The 18908-nt window shown below is 44.1% G+C and overlaps 1 protein-coding gene across 2 annotated transcripts in view; it reads left to right on the top strand.

Annotated features, from left to right (window-relative positions):
* The window catches only part of tusc3 (tumor suppressor candidate 3), a 650020-nt gene extending 631706 nt beyond the window's left edge, over positions 1 to 18314 (top strand). For both annotated transcript variants that reach the window (XM_068056826.1, XM_068056758.1), the window contains exons 9-10: positions 10580 to 10670; positions 18039 to 18314. In XM_068056826.1, the coding sequence (XP_067912927.1) occupies positions 10580 to 10670; positions 18039 to 18054 (107 nt within the window). In that variant the 3' untranslated portion in view covers positions 18055 to 18314. The remainder of the gene's footprint in view (positions 1 to 10579; positions 10671 to 18038) is intronic.
* Positions 18315 to 18908: the final 594 nt, after the last annotated feature.

The raw sequence follows: 18908 nt of genomic DNA, 5'->3' as shown, positions 1-18908 counted from the left end.
AGCAGCTTTCATCTCACACTGTGGCACTGGTCAAACAATTCTAATGTAAGATCATTGAGTAGCCTGGAATAAGCTACTAATTTCTAATTTAAGCTTAGTGATCTAAATATGACTTTTCTCTTGAATGATGACATGCCAAGTTTAATCATTATTACAGCTACCAATTCTCCTGATTGCATAAGTAGAAGTGTTGTTACTGATAGATAGTTAGGCTAATTATACATTAAACCTAGTAGCCCACAAGCAAACCAATTCACAATATAGTAACAGCATATTTACACCATGATGCAACATCAGCAGCTTTTTGTGATATGGAGATTGCTGAGACCATTTAATACACCAGTATTGATCTCAAAGCATGAGAAGAGGTAGATGAGCAGGCTTCTAACATATAGGCTTTAAAAATGTATGAAGATTTTGTCAGATTTTAAGCACATTCGGAGCAACCAGAAATTGGAGGAGTGACCTCGCACTGCTGCTCGATAGAGCATTAGAATTTTCTCTGGAGGTGGGGACAGGACCTCTTCCACCTAGAAGGACAAGGGCAGCAGATGCATGGGAACACCACCACCTGTAAGATCCCTCCAAGTAGCACACCATCCTGACTTAGAAATATTTCGCCATTCCTTCACTGTCACTGGATCAAAATCTTGGAACCCCCTCCCTAACAGCCCTGTGGGTGTACCTGCACCTGACAGACTGCAGCAGTTCAAGAAGGTAGCTCACGACCACCTTCTCAAGGTCAGTTAGGGATGGGAAACAAATGCTGGCCTTGCCAGCACCGCCCACGTCCCATGAAAGTATAAAAACATTCTGTCTAGGTCGATCAGAATTTGTGTTCTGCCATTGCTATCGTAGTGGAGTGGGATTGCAAATATTCAGGACCACAAAGTTTAGTAGCTGAATATTTTTGTAACTGGAATTCACCGATTGCTTTGAATTTCAGCTCATATGATATGATGTAAGAATCTGAAAACAGCTGCAGCTGTCAGCCTGAAATATTCTGCAGCTATTGCCTCGTGGAAAGGATAGTAGAGACAGTGGCACGATCCTTGAGCGGGCCAATTTACTTGCTCTCAGTGTGTACTTGTCACCAGTGGTACTCCAGATCCATCTGAGGGGCAGGAAAATGGGAATACCTGCCTCATTTAGAGTGGGCAGAGACACTGTCCCCAAGAGGCTATCATTAAATCCCCATATAAGGTCAGAAGCTGCATATCCTGATCTTGGCCTAATTTGCATCTTTTCCTGTGCACTGCTGCTGAGTGGCCTGGAGGAGCCACACTATTTTGGGAATCATATTTTTTAATGTTCCATCATACTTAAAATCAAGAACTTATTGATTACAAAACACCATTTTAGATTTGCCATCGATTCTTCCTGGGTCACTGCAGACACCTCTTTCACGACCTCTATCATGGCATGAAAATCCCATGCAAAATTCTCAATGATTCTAATGCGAGCTTTTCTGGATTTAGTTTCCATATACTACATTATTAAATAGTGCTGAAGGAGGATCGCTGAGATTTGCTTAGATAAGGTCATAATTGGAGGTGTTTTTTTCTATACTGGGTTATTTCCTTGCTTATTTGTGCTTAATGGTGTCATACAAATAGGTAACAATAGCAGACAAGAATAAAACTGCAAAATCCAAAAAACTAAGCAACTTTTTAAGTGGCAAGATAACAAAATATAAAACTTGAGAAATCTGATCCATCAACCAGCATTGCCCTTGAAGCAGACCTTATAATACCGTGCATAACGGCCAGTGCTTGTTCTGTGTTTTTTAAAAATAATTTCTAACTGTTTTTAATTATACCATGTGCCATAATTAATAGTAGTCTCTTGGTTAAGTTAAAGTATTAAATATGGCTTGAGGAATTGACGAATTGACTGTAATACATTTTCATTTATCTGCTGGAAAACGTTTCTTTGATACTATTAGCGGCTGTATGATGCAATCTTTCATTATAAACATATTTACTGAGTAATGAAGTATTTCAAAATCTACTTTTAATGGGGAAGCTCACAGTTATGACTACACCAGAAAGGAATACGACACATTACTGTTGTTATTGCTGAAGAAAATATGATGTATTAGAAAAATGTAAATACATTCATGATATTTTAGTTGCATCACCATTATTTTCATTATATCCACGCTACAGTTCAAATGTGTGTGCGCCCATTTTATAACAAAGTTAATGGTGTGTTTGTTCCAAATACATTGTAACATGGAATGTCGAATTACTGAAGCAATAAGCTGTGAGATGGCCTTTTAGGGCATAGCACACAATTCCACAAGCAGAGTTAAACTAGATTTAGAACATTGCTATGCATTGCTTTGGAATCAAGTGAGAATAGTTTTAATTGCCAGACTTTTGGCTTGTTTAATATGGCTTATTTCATGCTGAGCCATGCCTTCTATTTGATTATACAATGCATAGTAATCTTGCATTAATGCACAGCGGAGATCTATTTTAAACCATATCAGATACGAATATACGAATTAGGAGCAGGAGAAGGTCACTCGGACCCACGAGCCTGCTTCGCCATTCAGCAAGATCATGGCTGATCTGATTGTAACCTCAACTCCACATTCCAGCCTACCCACTATGACCTTTCATTCCTTTGCTTATCAAGAATCTAGCTACCTCTGCCCTAAAAATATTCAAAGGCTCTGCTTCTACCGCCTTTTGAGAGAGTTCCTCTGAGAAAGAAAAATTCTCCTCATCTCTGTCTTAACTGGGCGACCCCTTATTTTTAAACAGTGACCCCGTAGTTCTAGATTCTCCCACAAAGGAAACATCCTTTCCACATCCACCCTGTCAAGACCCCTCAGAATCTTATATGTTTCAATCAAGTCACCTCTTATTCTTCATAGAAACATAAAATATAGGAGCAGGAGTAGGCTATTCGGCCCTGCGGGACTGCTCTGCCATTCAAAAAAGATCATGGCTGATCGTCTAATTCGGTACCCTGTTCCCACTTTCTCCCCATATCCCTTCATCCCTTTGGCATCTATCTCCTTCTTGAATATGTTTAATGACTTGACCTAAATCTTCTGCGGTAGAGAATTCCACAGGTTCACCACCCTCTGCGTGAAGAAATTTCTCCTCATCTCGGTTCTAAATGGCATACCCCATATCCTGAGACTATGACCCCTGGTTCTGGACTCCCCAGCCATCGAGAACATCCTTCTTGCATCTAGCCTGTCTAGTGCTGTTCGAGTTTTATCAGTATCTATGAGATCCCCTCTCATTCTTCTAAGCTGTTGTGAATATAGGCCTAGTCGACCCAATCTCTCCTCATACGTCAATCCTGCCATCCCAGGAATCAGCCAAGTAAAGCCTCTTTGCACTCCCTCCATGGCAAGAACATCCTTCCTCAGATAAGGAGACTAAAACTGCACACAATACTCCAGATGTGGTCTCACCAAGGCCCTGTATAACTGCAGTAAGCCATCCTTGCTCCTGTACTCAAATCCTCTTGCAATGAAGGCCAACATACCATTCGACTTCCTAATTGCTTGCTGCACCTGAATGCTTGCTTTCAGCAACTGGTGTACAAGGACACCCAGGTCTCGTTGCACCTTTTTTTTTATTTCCAAAATATATTTTATTCATAAAAATCTGTAAAAAATCACATTGCCAAACAGTTTCAAACCACACCAAAAATACAAACATTGCAAGGGAGATCAGTTTTCTTCAATACAATCATGGGTTGCTTCACAACCCTTCCATTTCACATTTGTCATGCCAGTTACATTTTTACATTTACAGCAAATTAAAATTTTCCCGATACAGTTTGAGGGGTTTCCCATGGGTACAGCTCCTCAGTTCAGCTTGGTGGGGGGACCTTACACTGTGGTCTTTCCCCATTGAGCCTTTGCTGCGGCTGCCCCAAGCTTTAGTGCGTCCCTCAGCACGTAGTCCTGGACCTTGGAATGTGCCAGTCTGCAACATTCGGTGGTGGACAACTCTTTGCGCTGGAAGACCAGCAAGTTTCGAGCAGGCCAAAGGGCGTCTTTCACCGAATTGATAGTCCTCCAGCAGCAGTTGATGTTTGTCTCGGTGTGCGTCCCTGGGAACAGCCCATAGAGCACAGACTGCTGTGTTACAGAGCTGCTTGGGATGAACCTCGACAAAAACCACTGCATCTCTTTCCACACCTGCTTTGCAAAGACACATTCCAGGAGGAGATGGGCAACCGTCTCTTCCCCACCACAGCCACCACGGGGGCATTGTGCGGAGGGGGCGAGACTTCGGGCGTGCAGGAAGGATCTGACGGGGAGGGCCCTTCTCACCACCAGCCAAGCTACATCTTGGTGCTTGTTTGAAAGTTCTGGTGATGAGGCATTCCGCCAAATGACTTTAGCGGTCTGCTCGGGGAACCATCCGACAGGATCCCCCATCTCCTTTTCCCGTAGGGCCTTGAGGATCGGTGGTCAAAGGTGTTTTCCCGCAGAAACTGCTCCACGAAGGATTGGTGGTACAGCACGGTCCAACTGCATGGAGCGTTCCGCGGCAATGTGACCAGGCCCATCCTTCGCAACACCGGGGACAGATAGAACCTCAGTACGTAGTGACACTTGGCGTTTGTGTACTGGAGGTCTACACACAGCTTGATGCAGCCGCACACAAAGGTGGTCATCAGGATGAGGGCCACGTTGGGTACATTTTTCCCGCCCTTATCCAGAGATTTAAACATCGTGTCCCTCCGGACCCGATCCATTTTAGATCCCCAGATGAAGCGGAAAATGGCTCGGGTGACCGCCACAGCCCAGGAGTCGGGTATGGGCCAGACCTGCGCCACGTACAGTAACAACGTGAGTGCCTCGCACCTGATGATCAGGTTCTTACCCACAATGGAGAGAGATCGCTGCCCCCACATGCTCAACTTTTGTTGTACCTGGGCTACTCGCTCCTCCCAGGTTTTGGTGCACGCCCCGGCCCTTCTGAACCATATCCCCAGCACCTTCAGGTAGTCTGACCTGACGGTGAAGGGGACAAAGGATCGGTCAGCCCAGTTCCCAAAGAACATGGCCTCGCTCTTGCCGTAGTTAACTTTGGCTCCCGAGGCCAGTTCGAACTGGTCGCAGATGCTCATCAGTCTGCGCACGGACAGCGGATCCAGGCAGAAGACGGCGACGTCATCCATGTATCGGGAAGTTTTCACCTGAGTGCCTCCGCTGCCTGGGATTGTCACCCCTCTTCTGCTCGCATCCTTCCTAATAGACTCAGCAAAGGGTTCAATACAGCAAACAAACAAGACCGGGGAGAGAGGACAGCCCTGTCTGACTCCAGATTGGATTGGGAAACTTTCCGATTCCCACCCATTGATTGAGACTGCGCTACTGATGTTTGTGTACAGCAGTTTGATCCAATTACAGATTCCCTCCCCAAACCCCATTTTGGAATGCACGTCCATCATGTAGGTGTGCGATATCCTGTCAAAAGCCTTCTCCTGGTCCAGGCTGATGAGGCAGGTGTCCACCCTCCTGTCCTGTACATAGGCGATCATATCCCTGAGTAGCGCGAGACTATCAGAGATCTTCCTGCCGGGTACAGTGCAGGTCTGATCAGGGTGAATCACCAACTCCAGAGCAGACTTGACTCGACTGGCTATGACTTTGGACAGATTTCTGATTTCTGCCCTCTCCCCCTTCCGCTTGTAAATGAGGGTGATGATGCCTTTCCTCATGGATTCTGACATGCTGCTGGCCAGAAGCATACTCTCGTATACTTCCACCTCCTCCTTTCCCAATCTATCATCAGTGAGATAATAATCTGCCTTTCTGTTTTTACAACCAAAGTGGATAACCTCACATTTATCCACATTATACTGCATCTGCCATGCATTTGCCCACTCACCCAACTTGTCCAAATCACATTGGAGCCTCTTTGAATCCTCCTCACAGTTCACATTTCTCCCCAGCTTTGTGTCATCTGCAAACTTGGAAATGTTACATTTAGTTCCCTCACCCAAGTCATTACATATATTGTGAATAGCTGGGGCCCAAGCACTGATCCCTGCAGTATCCCACTGGTCACTGTCTACCACCCGGAAAAAGACCTGTTTATTCCTACTCTCTGTTTCCTGTCTGTCAATCAATTCTCAATCCATGCCAGTATATTACCCCCAATCCCATGTGCTTTAATTTTGCACACTAACCTCTTATGTGGGACCTTATTAAAAGCCTTCTAAAAATCCAAATACACCACATCCACTGGTACCACATCCACTGGTTCTCCCTTATCTATTCTACTCGTTACATCCTCAAAAAACTGCAATAGATTTGTTGAGCATGATTTCCCTTTCGTAAGGGATACAGAACTGGCTTGGTCATAGAAGACAGAGGGGAGCAGTGGAAGGGTGCTTTTCTGAATGGAGGGCTGTGACTAGTGGAGTTCTGCAGGGATCAGTGCTGGGACCTTTGCTGTTTGTAGTATATATAAATTATTTGGAGGAAAATGTAGCTGGTCTGATTAGCAAGTTTGCGGACGACACAAAGGTTGGTGGAGTTGCGGATAGTGATGAGGATTGTCAGAGGTTACAGCAGGATATAGATTGGTTGGAGACTTGGGCGGAGAAATGCCAGATGGAGTTTAATCCGGACAAATGTGAGGTACTGCATTTTGGAAGATCTAATGCAGGTGGGAGGTATACAGTAAATGTCAGAACCCTTAGGAGTATTGACAGGCAGAGAGATCTGGGCGTACAGGTCCACAGGTCACTGAAAGTGGCAACGCAGGTGGATAAGGTAGTCAAGAAGGTCTACGGCATGCTTGCCTTCATCGGTCGGGGCATAGAGTATAAAAATTGATAAGTCATGCTGCAGCTGTACAGAACTTTAGTTAGGCCACACTTAGAATATTGTGTGCAATTCTGGTCGCCACACTACCAGAAGGACGTGGAGGCTTTGGAGAGGGTACAGAAGAGGTTTACCAGGATGTTGCCTGGTCTGGAGGGCATTAACTATGAGGAGAGGTTGGATAAACTCGGATTGTTTTCACTGGAACGACGGAGGTGGAGGGGCAACATGATAGAGCTTTACAAAGTTATGAGCGGCATGGACAGAGTGGATAGCCAGAAGCTTTTTCCCAGGGTGGAAGAGTAAGTTACTAGGGGACATAGGTTTAAGGTGCAAGGGGCACAGTTAAGAGGGGATGTGTGAGGCAAGTTCTTTACACAGAGGGTGGTGAGTGCCTGGAACTTGCTGCCGGGGGAGGTGGTGGAAGCAGGTATGATAGCGACGTTTAAGAGGCATCTTGACAAATACATGAATAGGAAGGGAATAGAGGGATACGGTCCCCGGAAGTGCAGAAGGTTTTAGTTTAGATAGGCATCAAGATCGGCGCAGGCTTGGAGGGCTGAATGGCCTGTTCCTGTGCTGTACTGTTCTTTGTTCTTTGTTTGTTGTTTGTAAACCCATGCTGACTTTGCCCAATCCCATTTATGCTTTCCAGGTGTTCTGCTATCACATCCTCTATAATAGACTCTAGCATTTTCCCCACTACTGATGTAAGGCTGACTGGTCTGTAATATTCTGTTTTTTCTCTCCCTCCTTTTTTAAATAGTGGGGTTACATTTGCCACCCTCCAATCTGTAGGAACTGCTCCAGAATCTATAAAATTTTGGAAGATGACCACCAATGCATCCACTATTTCCAGGGTCACTTCTTTAGTATTCTGGGATGTAGATTATCAGACCCTGGGGATTTGTCAGCCTTTAACCCCATTAATTTCCCTCGCACTATACTTTTACAAATACTGATTTCCTTCAGTTCCTCCCCCTCATCCGACCCTTGGTTCCCTAACATTTCTGTGAGGTTATTTGTGTCCTCCTTTGTGAAGTCAGAACCAAAGTATGTGTTTAATTGTCCTGCCATTTCTTTGTTCCCCATTATAATTTTCCCTGTTTCTGACTGTAAGGGACCTACATTTGTTTTCACTAATCTTTTTCTCTTCACATATTTATAGAAGCTTTTATGGTCAGTTTTTATGTTCCCTGCAAGTTTACTCCCATATTCTATTTTCTCCTGCTTAATCAACCTCTTTGTCCTCCTTTGCAGAATTCTAAATTGCTCCCAATCCTCAGACTTGCTGCTTTTATGGTAATTTTATATGCCTCCTCTTTGGATCTAATACTATCCCTAATTTCTTTTGTAAGCCACAGTTGAGCCACCTTTCTGGTTTTATTTTTGTGCCAGACAGGAATGAATAATTGTTTCAATTCATGCACATGTTCTTTAAATATTATCCATTGTCTATCCACCGTCAACCCTTTTAGTAAAGTTCCCCAATCTACCATAGCCAACTCGTGCCTCATACCTTCGTAGTTTCCTTTATTTAGATTCAGGACCCTAGTTTCAGATTCAACTGCTTCACCCTCCATCTTAATGAAGAATTCTGTCATGTTATTGTCGCACCTCCCCAAGGGACCCCGTACAATGAGATTGTTAATTAATCATTTCTCATTGCAAAATACCCAGTCTAGGATAGTCTGTTCTCTAGCTGATTCCTCAACGTATTGGCCTAAAAAACCATCACGTATACATTCCAGGAAATCCTCCTCCACAGTATTATTGCTAATTTGGTTTGACCAATCTATATGTAGATTAATGTCACCCATGATTACAGTTGTACCCTTATTGCATGTATCTCTTATTTCCTGTTTAATGCCATCCCTTACATCTCCACTACTGTTTGGCGGCCGATAGAGAACCCCCACCAACATTTTCTGCCCCTTGGTGTTTCTTAGCTCCACCCATGCAGATTCCACATCATGATTTTCCGAGCCAATATCCTTCCTCACTATTGCATCGATTTCCTCCTTTACTAATAACGATACCCCACCTCCTTTCCCTTTTTGCCTGTCCTTCCTAAATATTGAATACCCCTGGATGTTCAGTTCCCATCCTTGGTCACCCTGCAACCATGTCTCCATAATCGCAACTATATCATAACCGTTTATATCTATTTGCGCTGTTAATTCATCTACCTTATTGCGAATGCTCTGCGCATTAGACACAATGCCTTTACAGCTGTCTTTTTACATTGTTAGTCATCTTAGCTTTATTTTGCACTATGGCCCCATTTGTTTCTCGCCCTTGTTTTCTCTGTCTTCCATTTTTGCTTCTTACCTTTCTGTCTTTCATTTCTATCCTTGTTTCCCCCTCCTCTGTCTCCCTGCTCAGATTACCATTCCCCTGCTATCCTAGTATAAACCCTCCCCGACTGCACTAGCAAACACCACCTGCCACCCCCCCAACCCCCCAAGAAAATTGGTTCCGGTCCTTCTAAACTCCAGTGGATACAAGCCTAGCCTATCCAACCATTCCTCATAAGACAACCCACCCATTCCAGGTATTAGTTTAGCAAACCTTCTCTGAACTGCTTCCAACGCATTTGCATCCTTCCTTAAATAAGGAGACCACACAGTACTCCAGATGTGGTCTCATCATTGCCCTGTATAACTGAAGCATAACTTCCCTACTTTTGTATTCAATTCCCCTCGCAATGAACGATAACAGTAATTAGCTTTCCTAATTACTTGCTGTACCTGCATACTGACCTGTTTGTGATTCATGCACAAGGACACCCAGATCCCTCTGCATCTCAGAGCTCTGCAATCTCTCACCATTTAGATTCGACACCTCTTTTTTATTCTTCCTTGCAAAATGTACAATTTCACATTTTCTCACATTATATGTCATTTGCCAGACCTTTTCCCACTCACTTAACCTATCTATATCCCTTTGTAGCCTCCTTATGTCCTCTTTGCAAATTAATGAATTTCAAATGGGAATAACTGCAGCTTCTTTATTCTTTATCCTTTAATAATATGAGCTGCTGTTATAAGTGTAATGCAAACCTATGGTTGCATAAATGTTTGGTCCAAATGATTGTCACTAGAATAGTGGGATAGCCAGGGGGAGAGCTAACTGCAAAACAGCCCTGACAACCAATTTTATCTGCAGCATCTGTGGAAGAGTCTGTCACTCTAGTATTGGCCTTTATAGTCACTCCAGGCGCTGCTCCACAAACCACTGACCACCTCCAGGCGCTTACCCATTGTCTCCCGAGACAAGGAGGCCAAAGAGAGAGTGGGATACTGAAAAATGGAACAACATTGCTCACCTTAATGAGCATAAAATCACTGGTTGCCACACACACGGCCGTACCCCCTCAGACCCTCACCCCCTCCCCCAATTACCAAAGAACTTTTATGTGCTTTGGATGGAGAAGCTGCACCACCCACAAATTTGCAGCAGAGCAATTGCAATGGCTAGTTTCCTCATACAGTTCCATAACTCCAATTGAAATGGTTCCTCAGATACTTCCAAACAGGTCATTGTAGCAATGTTGGAAGTCACATATGGCTTTGCATTTTCATTTGAAAAGCAATTTTAGCATTAAATCTTCCACAGAATTGCAAGTGGTGGTTCCTTGAAAGTGGAATCAAACTGCCCAAGAAAACCAATAGTGTCACCAAGTTGCATTTGAATAAACACTTTTGAAGTTGCACTGAATGACTTTGATTAATTCTGATGTATTTCTCGGTCTGTTTCCTACAGTAATCTGCCTGGTGGGATTAGGTTTGGTGGTTTTTTTCTTCAGTTTGCTGCTGTCAATCTTCCGCTCCAAGTATCATGGCTATCCCTACAGGTAGGCATTGTCATACCTTCTAATCTCAATCTGCTGTCTTTGAGGTATTTACAGTGTTACGACCAGGTGAGAAAGGTGTCTAGGGGTCCCTCTTAGCCTTCACCTGGTCTTATGGTAACAGGGTTTAATTTTTAAACGCACTGTATTTTTAGCACCCCCTTGGTGAATCCTTGTTCACCGCTTTCGAATTATAAGGCAAAGAAACCAACACAAATAAGCTTTCTTAGGTTTAAAGAATAAAAGTTGAAATTTATTATACTTAAACTTAAATTATAATTCGCTTAACGCCTACATACTCAGGACATGCCCACGCTAGCATGCATACGCGATATACACATGCAAATAGAGACAGAAAAGAGCAGAAGAAAAATAAAGTGGAAATGTTTGAGGCAATATCCGAAGAGTTGTTGTTACAGTTCTTCAAGCTCACTGTAGAGTCCTTGATTGTAGGTAGATCTTGCTTTTTGTTGGGGCCCAGAATTCTTCTTAAACCTTGTTCACTGTAGGAGACTTTTCTCTCTTGGGGTTCATGTGTCCTCAGTGGATTCGGAGGCTTGTGAGGAAGAGATGGGAGCAGACAGACAGCATGCCAGCCAGGAGATATCTTCTCAGTCCAGGGGCATTCTGCCTTTTTGCCCAAACTGTCCAAATTCAAAAAACTCAGGTTGCCCAGCAGCTTAGTCATGTGATTAGCTGGTTTGACCATGTCCGTTTATGTATTCGGCCATCTCAGCAGTCAACCTAGAATGCGAGCTCCCCCACCTTCAACGTCTGGTGATCAAAAGTCCATTGTGGGTTAGGGCTGATCTGTTTAACAAGTCCTTTCTTCACTCCAGTAACAGTTTAAAATCAATGTTCATGACAAAATTAATGTGCCTTATTCCTGGCAGGTGGGGGCCTAGCATGACAACAGTTAATGCTGAGTGAGCACAACACATATTATCCATAGTCGTTAAAGAAGCTATAATTCTTTAAGTATGGCCTGAATTTTATCCCCCCCCCCCCCCCTCCAACAAACAGTGGGATTGTGGTGGGGGTGCAGTGGTGTAAAATGGAGTGAGAGGTGGGGTGGCCCTTCCCGACCCACTCCCGCCTCCGCCGCCATTTCACACAGGGCGGCGGTAGGAAACGGCCCGCCTGCCCCAGACCAATCAAGGCCCTTAAGTGGCTAATTGACGGCCACTTAAGGGCCTTTGCCCGCCACCACGTGGATTTTACCCTTGACCGGTTGAGCGGCCCAGGCCTGAGAAAAGCCGCCTGACAAAAGCAGGCGGCTCTCTGACGGCCTTGGGGGGGCCCTTCTGTGCCCGATGGAGAGCTGCCCCCGATGCCCCAACCACCCCCAACATCCAGCACGCCCCTTGTCCCCACCCCCAATTGACACCCTTGCGAGGCCCCAAAAACTTACCTTTTCCCGGGGCCGTCCTTCTTCTTCTTCGCGAAGCTGAGTTGCAGTCCCAGCAGTGGCCACTGCTCCTGGTGGCGCTGCTAGGACTAAGAGCTGCTGGCCCTCTGATTGGCCGACAGCTCCATTAGGTGGGACTTCCTGCCTCATTGAGGTGGAAGTCCCGCCTCAGACCTATTAAGGGCCTGGGGACCATAAGATTCGGACTGGATCCCCGGAGGCAGGATCGCCACAGACACTTTGGTCGGTGGACGACTCCCGACCGATGAGGGTAAAATTTAGCCCTATATCTAAGCAATGCTATTCAACAAAGCAACTGAATTCCAAATAGAAGATGACACAATGAAAATATGACTAACGCTTTGTATAATGAGAGATTCTTTGTACATTTCAAAATGGTTCTGTGTGAAAATAAATCCTCTGAAATTCACAGTGTTGCAAAAGATTTTTTTTTTGACGAAAGGAGAATAACTAATTTTTTTGCAGGCTGGAGTCCCAAGTCCAGTGTCTCCTGTGCTGGCCCTGGGCCAAACCTTCTGCAGTGCCGGCAGTGGCCACTGCTCCTGGCGATACTGCTGAGCTGCTGGCCCTGTGATTGGCAGGCAGCTCTTGGAGGCGAGTCCCCGTCTTTAAAGGGATGGCAATCCCAGCGCCGGAAACCTCGCTTCCGGAACAATGGACGATTGTGCCAGTGGGGCTCATAAAGGCCAAGATGGGGCTCCCCCCACCTTTTTGGCCCAGTGCTGGGAGCTCCAAAGACTGCATAAAATCCAGCCCAAATTGTCCAATTCTCCCCACCTAATTTCCTGTGTATATAGTGTCCAGATGATCTTTTTACACCCAAACTCAAGAGGCTGAATTTTTGGGGCCACTAAAAGGCAGGAACAGAGGTAGAGGGGGGGCCCCAAAAATACCCAGTGCCAGCCGGCGTGTCAGTTACAGGGCACTGTTCCCAGCACTGGTAATGTTAACCAGACTGGGGGAGGGTGGGCAGGAATCTCGCTCTGGTCCCTACTGAGGCCAATTAGATTAGTTAAAAAGCTTGTTAATGAGCTTGTTGGAGGGGGAGGGTGAATTATTTAAAGGGCTGCGTGGGTTTCAGGAGCTGTCAGTTTCTGGAAAGCTGAAGGGAGGTTAGTAGAGAGTGGGGAGATAGTCAAGGCTGTCTCAGGGCATCACCCCATCTCCAAAAGAGGGTCAGCGGAGAAAAGGGGGACTCAGAATTTGGTAGGGAGGAGCGTTTGGCACTGCACAGGTGGTGGGGAGACTGGGCATTGAACTGGATCATCACCACCCCCCACCGCCCCCGCCCCCCCACCCCCGACATCATGGGGATAGAAGAACAGGGAGCAAGGCTGCCAAGGACAATTGAGCGGCCATCTGTCCAAACAGAAGGCTGCAGCTGGCAATGGGAGTATGACTGTCAGATTTTGGGCCCAATGGTGAAGGGCATGGGACAGGAAAGAGGGGCAGGAAGGCAATCTAGCCCATACCCTCAGCACAGGATCTATCACCGAAGATGAAGCTACCTGGAGAGGAATGAGACCCAATGCTGTCGGACACTGTGACTCTCCAGGCAGATGGTCACAGACCATTGCTGATGACTTCGCATCTCACAGCACTGGTCGCCAGGCCTTGTCAGTAGTTACCAAAGTCACTGTGGCCTTGAACTTCTTCGCTTCTGGCTCCTTGCAAGGATCAGCTGCTGACCTTAGTGGGATCTCAAGAACGGTTGCATACCACTGATCTCACTGGTCATTGATACCCTCTTTGCCAGAGCTGGACAGCACATTCGTTTCATTTTAGATCCAAAATTAGCTCAGAGGCAGGAAGCAATTGGTAATGATTGATGGGTGTTTTTGTGTATAGAAGGCTGTGTCCAGTGGGGTTCTGCAGGGCTCATTACTAGGTCCCTTGTTTCTTGGGGTATAAATCAATGATTTGGACTTGAATGTAGGGGCTATGATTAAGAAGTTTGAAGATGATACAATAATTAGCCACGTGGTTGATAGTGAAGAAAGCTGCAGACTGCAGGCAGATGTCAATGGACTGGTCAGGTGGGCGGAACAATGGCAAATAGAGTTCAATCGGAGAAGTGTGAGGGAATGCATTTGGGGAAGGCTAACAAGGCATAGAATGCACAATAAATGGTGGCAAACTGAGATATGTAGAGGAACAGAGGGACCTTGGAGTGCATGTCCACAGATCCCTAAAGGTGGCTGGACAGATAGATAAGGTGGTCAAGAAGGCATACAGAATATTTGCCTTTATTAGCCCAGGCATAGAGTATAAGAGCTGGAAGGTTATGATGGAACTGTATAAAATACTAGTTAGGTTGTAGCTGGAGAACTGCATATACTTCTGGTTAATGTAGTATAGGAAAGATGTGATTGTACTAGAGAGGGTACAGAGGAGATTTACAAGGATGTTGTCTGGACTGGAGAATTTTAGTTATGAGGAAAGATTGGATATGCTAAGGTTGTTTTCTTTGGAACAGAGGAAGCTGAGAGGAGACCTAATTGAAGTGTATAAAATGTTGAGGGTCTATCTAGAGTGGATAGGAAGGCCCTGTTCCCCTTTGTTGAAGGGTCTGTGACCAGGTGCATCGATTTTGGGTAAAAGGTTGGAGATTTAGGGGGTATTCGAGGGGCAATTTTTCACCCAGAGTGTGGTGGGGATCTGGAACTCCTGAATGAATGGTAAAGGCAGAAACCCTCATAACATTTAAAAAGTACTTGGACAGGCTTCTTGAGTGTTGTTGGAGCTGCACCCATCCAGGCAAGTGGAGTGTATTTCATCACACTGCTGACTGGTGCCTTGTAGATGATGGACGGGCTTTGGGGAGTCAGGAGGTGAGTTACTCCCTGCAGGCTGGACTGACAACTTCAGGGATGCCAAAGTGACTTTTGTGCACTTGCCTTCAAAATGTTTGCCTTCAAAACTTAAGCCTTCTGCTTCCACCAGTTGCAAGTCTTTACTTGCTCAGAGTCATCTTCATCAACATCCATCCTGAGTTCTTACTAATCGGCTTTGAGCTCACAACCGAACAGGCCATAAGGCGCTGCACTCTCTAAATCACAATCCTCCAACTCACTCTTGTCTCTGAACTTTATTGTCCCACGCAGAGTTTACCACCCCCTTTCTGTCAGCGAGTCCTGAATATCAGGTAATTGGCCTACCTGGCTCACCCAGCACATTCAAATGAGCTGAACCTGCCATAAAACAACCAGGTTTTGCAACAGTAAGGTTAGATGCATGCGTGCAATCCGTCATATGCTGAGGTGAAGGGGTGGGGATGAAAAATTATCCAATTACTTTATATAATATTGTTTGTGAAAGGATTCAGGATATGTGAACGGCAATTTTTCTGTTTAATTACGACTGTTAGGGCTTAGCAATTGCATTCCCTAACCCATCATGGCCGCACAATATTATGCATGAGTAACACAACTATTAAAAAGCTGCTAACCAGGCATTCAACCCTGCTATATGTCAAAACAAGCGCTTATTTAAATGCAGGCACTTCAAAAGGTCATTCTACAAAACACCACTGATTGCCTCTCTGCTGCATTCATTTATTTAATGATATTCATCATCTGTTATCATTTTCATATCCCTAAGGATGCCCTTTACATGGTAGAACTAAAATGTTGAACTTATGTTGATCTTTTTCAATGTTTTGTTCCACATGTCAGCAGGTTAAGTGCTCTAGGAATGATTAAGATTAAAACTGCCATTATTCCTCACAGACTAAATCCCAAAGGTTGTTCTAATGAAGTAAATGTAAAGTAAGAGAAGGGAAACGGAGATGCTCATCATGTTTCAGTTGCCCTTTTTTCACAATATGTGACTTATATTTGAAAGAACAGAGTTTTATAATGGTGCTCAAACTGACAACTTTTTCTCTTTAAGTTTTACAAATAATTTTTTGTCATTGATGCTTCTGTTGATGTATCAGAAAGAGGAGATTTTATGCTATTTCTTTTATGGGGTTGTGATAGGGACATTTACATTTTGTAGCTTAAAGCACCAAAATCATTTTTTATCAGTTATAATCTAGAGAGGATCAAGAGTTATATCAAGAGTTACTACTTATTGTGAAATATATTTGATCCACACACCAACTTAAAAAATCTGATCAACAACTTCAAAAAAGCTGATAACTCAAAACCAGTCTGAGTAGAGTACTATGATTTGTAGATACTCTGAAAGCAACCTGCCTCTTTAATAACTTGCACAGTCTTTAAACAGTAAAACCTGTTTGCACGAAAGATCATAGGCTGGATTTAGACAAGTACTGCTGTAAGCAGGTTAAAGTCTTGCTCTTGACATTTGTAGACATGTCCAACATAAGTATGATGACAAGTCGTATCAAAAATTTCTTAATTTTTTAAAAAGAATACAATACCCTACAACCAATCCCTCGGGACTTCACATGGACAGTCAGCACAATGGAAAATTAGCTCCTGCCTCCTACCTGAAGCTGCTGCTGGACCAGGAATGGAACTGTTACTGCGCAGCATGGATGTGAATTCTCATAACAATTTTGCAAGAACAGGAATTTCCTGCAGCAGAATGGGCGGCGCAGTGGTTAGCACCGCAGCCTCACAGTTCCAGCGACCCGGGTTCAATTCTGGGTACTGCCTGTGTGGAGTTTGCAAGTTCTGCCTGTCTCTGCGTGGGTTTCCTCCGGGTGCTCCGGTTTCCTCCCACAGCCAAAAGACTTGCAGGTTGATAGGTAAACTGGCCGTTATTAATTGCCCCTAGTATAGGTAGGTGGTAGGGAAATATAGGGACAGGTGAGGATGTGGTAGGAATATGGGATTAGTGTAGGATTAGTATAAATGGGCGGCTAATAGTCGGCACAGACTCAGTGGGTCGAAAGCCCTGTTTCAGTGCTGTATCTCTAAATCAAATTAAATCAACCCCACCCCATAACAGCAGCAGTTGACAGATTTGAGGTTTGAGCTGGGATGGTTGGTGAGGCAGGAGGGAAACAGTGCTGATGTAAACTTGGAAAGGGTGGAATGGGTGTGCCAGCATAATCTGAGTGGAAAAGTGGTAAACGGTTTCCAGCATGAACTTGAGAGGGAAGGGAGTATCTTTGTGATCTTTGAAACCTAGGAGAAGGATGCCAACTGTAATGGGGATGTTGTTGGAGGTGAGCGGGGGTGCGGAATGGTGAGGGGGTTTGGGAGGAGATGACTGCCAATTTAAACTCAGAGAAAAGGGAAGAATTATATCTCTGTGAACTGCAGGTGGAGAGAGTGTCAGCAAAAATGAAGGGGGGGAGGCGGGTCGAAGAAAGCCAGCATGAACTGAGGGTAAGGAAGAGGAGTGCTGGTGTGAACTAGGAGATAGAGAGAAACAATGCAAATAGGAACTGATGAACTGAGAAGATAAAGGAAAAGTGAGCCAGCATGACTGAGGGGAAAGAGGAGAGCGTGCCCGTGTGAACTGAGAGCGAGAAGAGGAGATCCTGCTTATACTGGGGAGGAGGGATAGGGGGAGAAGAGTGCCTCCTTGTTACTGTAACAACCATAAAAACAATTTTAATGAAAATTAGCAATCAGTTTTAGCAACAGAGAGTGCCAATGTAAATCCACAATTATCCACAATTTCACTGCAAGAAAGCAGGGAAAATCCTCACAATTTTTGTTGCTGTCTTCTGCTCTTTAAGCGATGGAATCTTCGGTAAACCTACAGGTTAAGCTATGCCAAGCGCATGTTCTACTGCAGTTTCAGAGCATCTACAAATCATAGTACTTTATTCAGACTGGTTTTGAGTTATCGGCTTTTATGAAGTTGTTGATCAGCTTTTTAAGTTGGTGTGTGGATCAAATATATTTCAAAATAAGCAGTGACTCTTGATATATTTTTGAAATGTTGCATTTAATTGGCAGATAGACTAGTGACCATTAAAGAACAGTATATTGTCATTGATAAATTTCCTTTTTTTCCAGCTTTTTGATAAAGTAATAAATGGAATCACACAAAAGACCTGAGCGTGTGCAAGAAGACATCTGCTATCTGAGAAATGACTTTGTAGTTGGGTTTGCTAGCCAATGTTAAAAAGTGTTAACTATTAATTGCTACACTTGTTATTGTGGAATTGTAAAAATGCCATTTAGATGTAAATCTGTGCACTTGCTTTCACTTTGTCTTTCCTATATATAGATTTATTTATTAGTTTGAACTGCTGTAGAAGCTTGTGTACCAACTGATCAGAAATACAACTTGCAAGAATGTCTATGTGACTTTGTCTAAATTCCTTGGCATATCCGACAACACAACATATTTCACAAAAGTGTTTAATGTTCTTGTCAGGTTTCTGAAGAAGCATTGGAACGTGTTTTGTCAAGTGGAGCCTGGGGACAAGATTATGTGTGTGACACAGGAAATTAATTCAAGCTTAACTAAAAGTAGCTTCATTCACCCACTGCACTTAAAGTCTCAGTGCAGCTCTAAACAAGGATTTGGAAAGAAATATTAACCATATGTCTTGGTGTGAGTTGGCAAATTTTATTTTTCAAAAAATGATGATTGTGGTGGGAGAAACGCACTGTTAATTCAATTCCGTTCCTCCACAGTTCGCCTAATGTATCATTTTAAACTTTCCAAATTAAAGAAAGAAATGAGGCTAACCAAACCAAGTGTCCTTAAATCAACAAATTAACTGTTTAATTAGAAAAACTAAATTCTTAAACAGTACTAAGACATAAACAACATTTAAAATAGAAAACATGAGTCCTTGCAAATTTACAGTCCAATGTTGCTTGAACTCTTCTCAGCCGTCCGATGGGGAGAAAAAATGTTCTACAACAGTAGAACAT

The sequence above is a fragment of the Heterodontus francisci genome, chromosome 1 (assembly GCF_036365525.1).
Source record: "Heterodontus francisci isolate sHetFra1 chromosome 1, sHetFra1.hap1, whole genome shotgun sequence".
In the NCBI taxonomy this organism is placed as follows: Eukaryota; Metazoa; Chordata; class Chondrichthyes; order Heterodontiformes; family Heterodontidae; genus Heterodontus; species Heterodontus francisci.
This window is presented reverse-complemented; position numbering and strand designations above follow the sequence as displayed.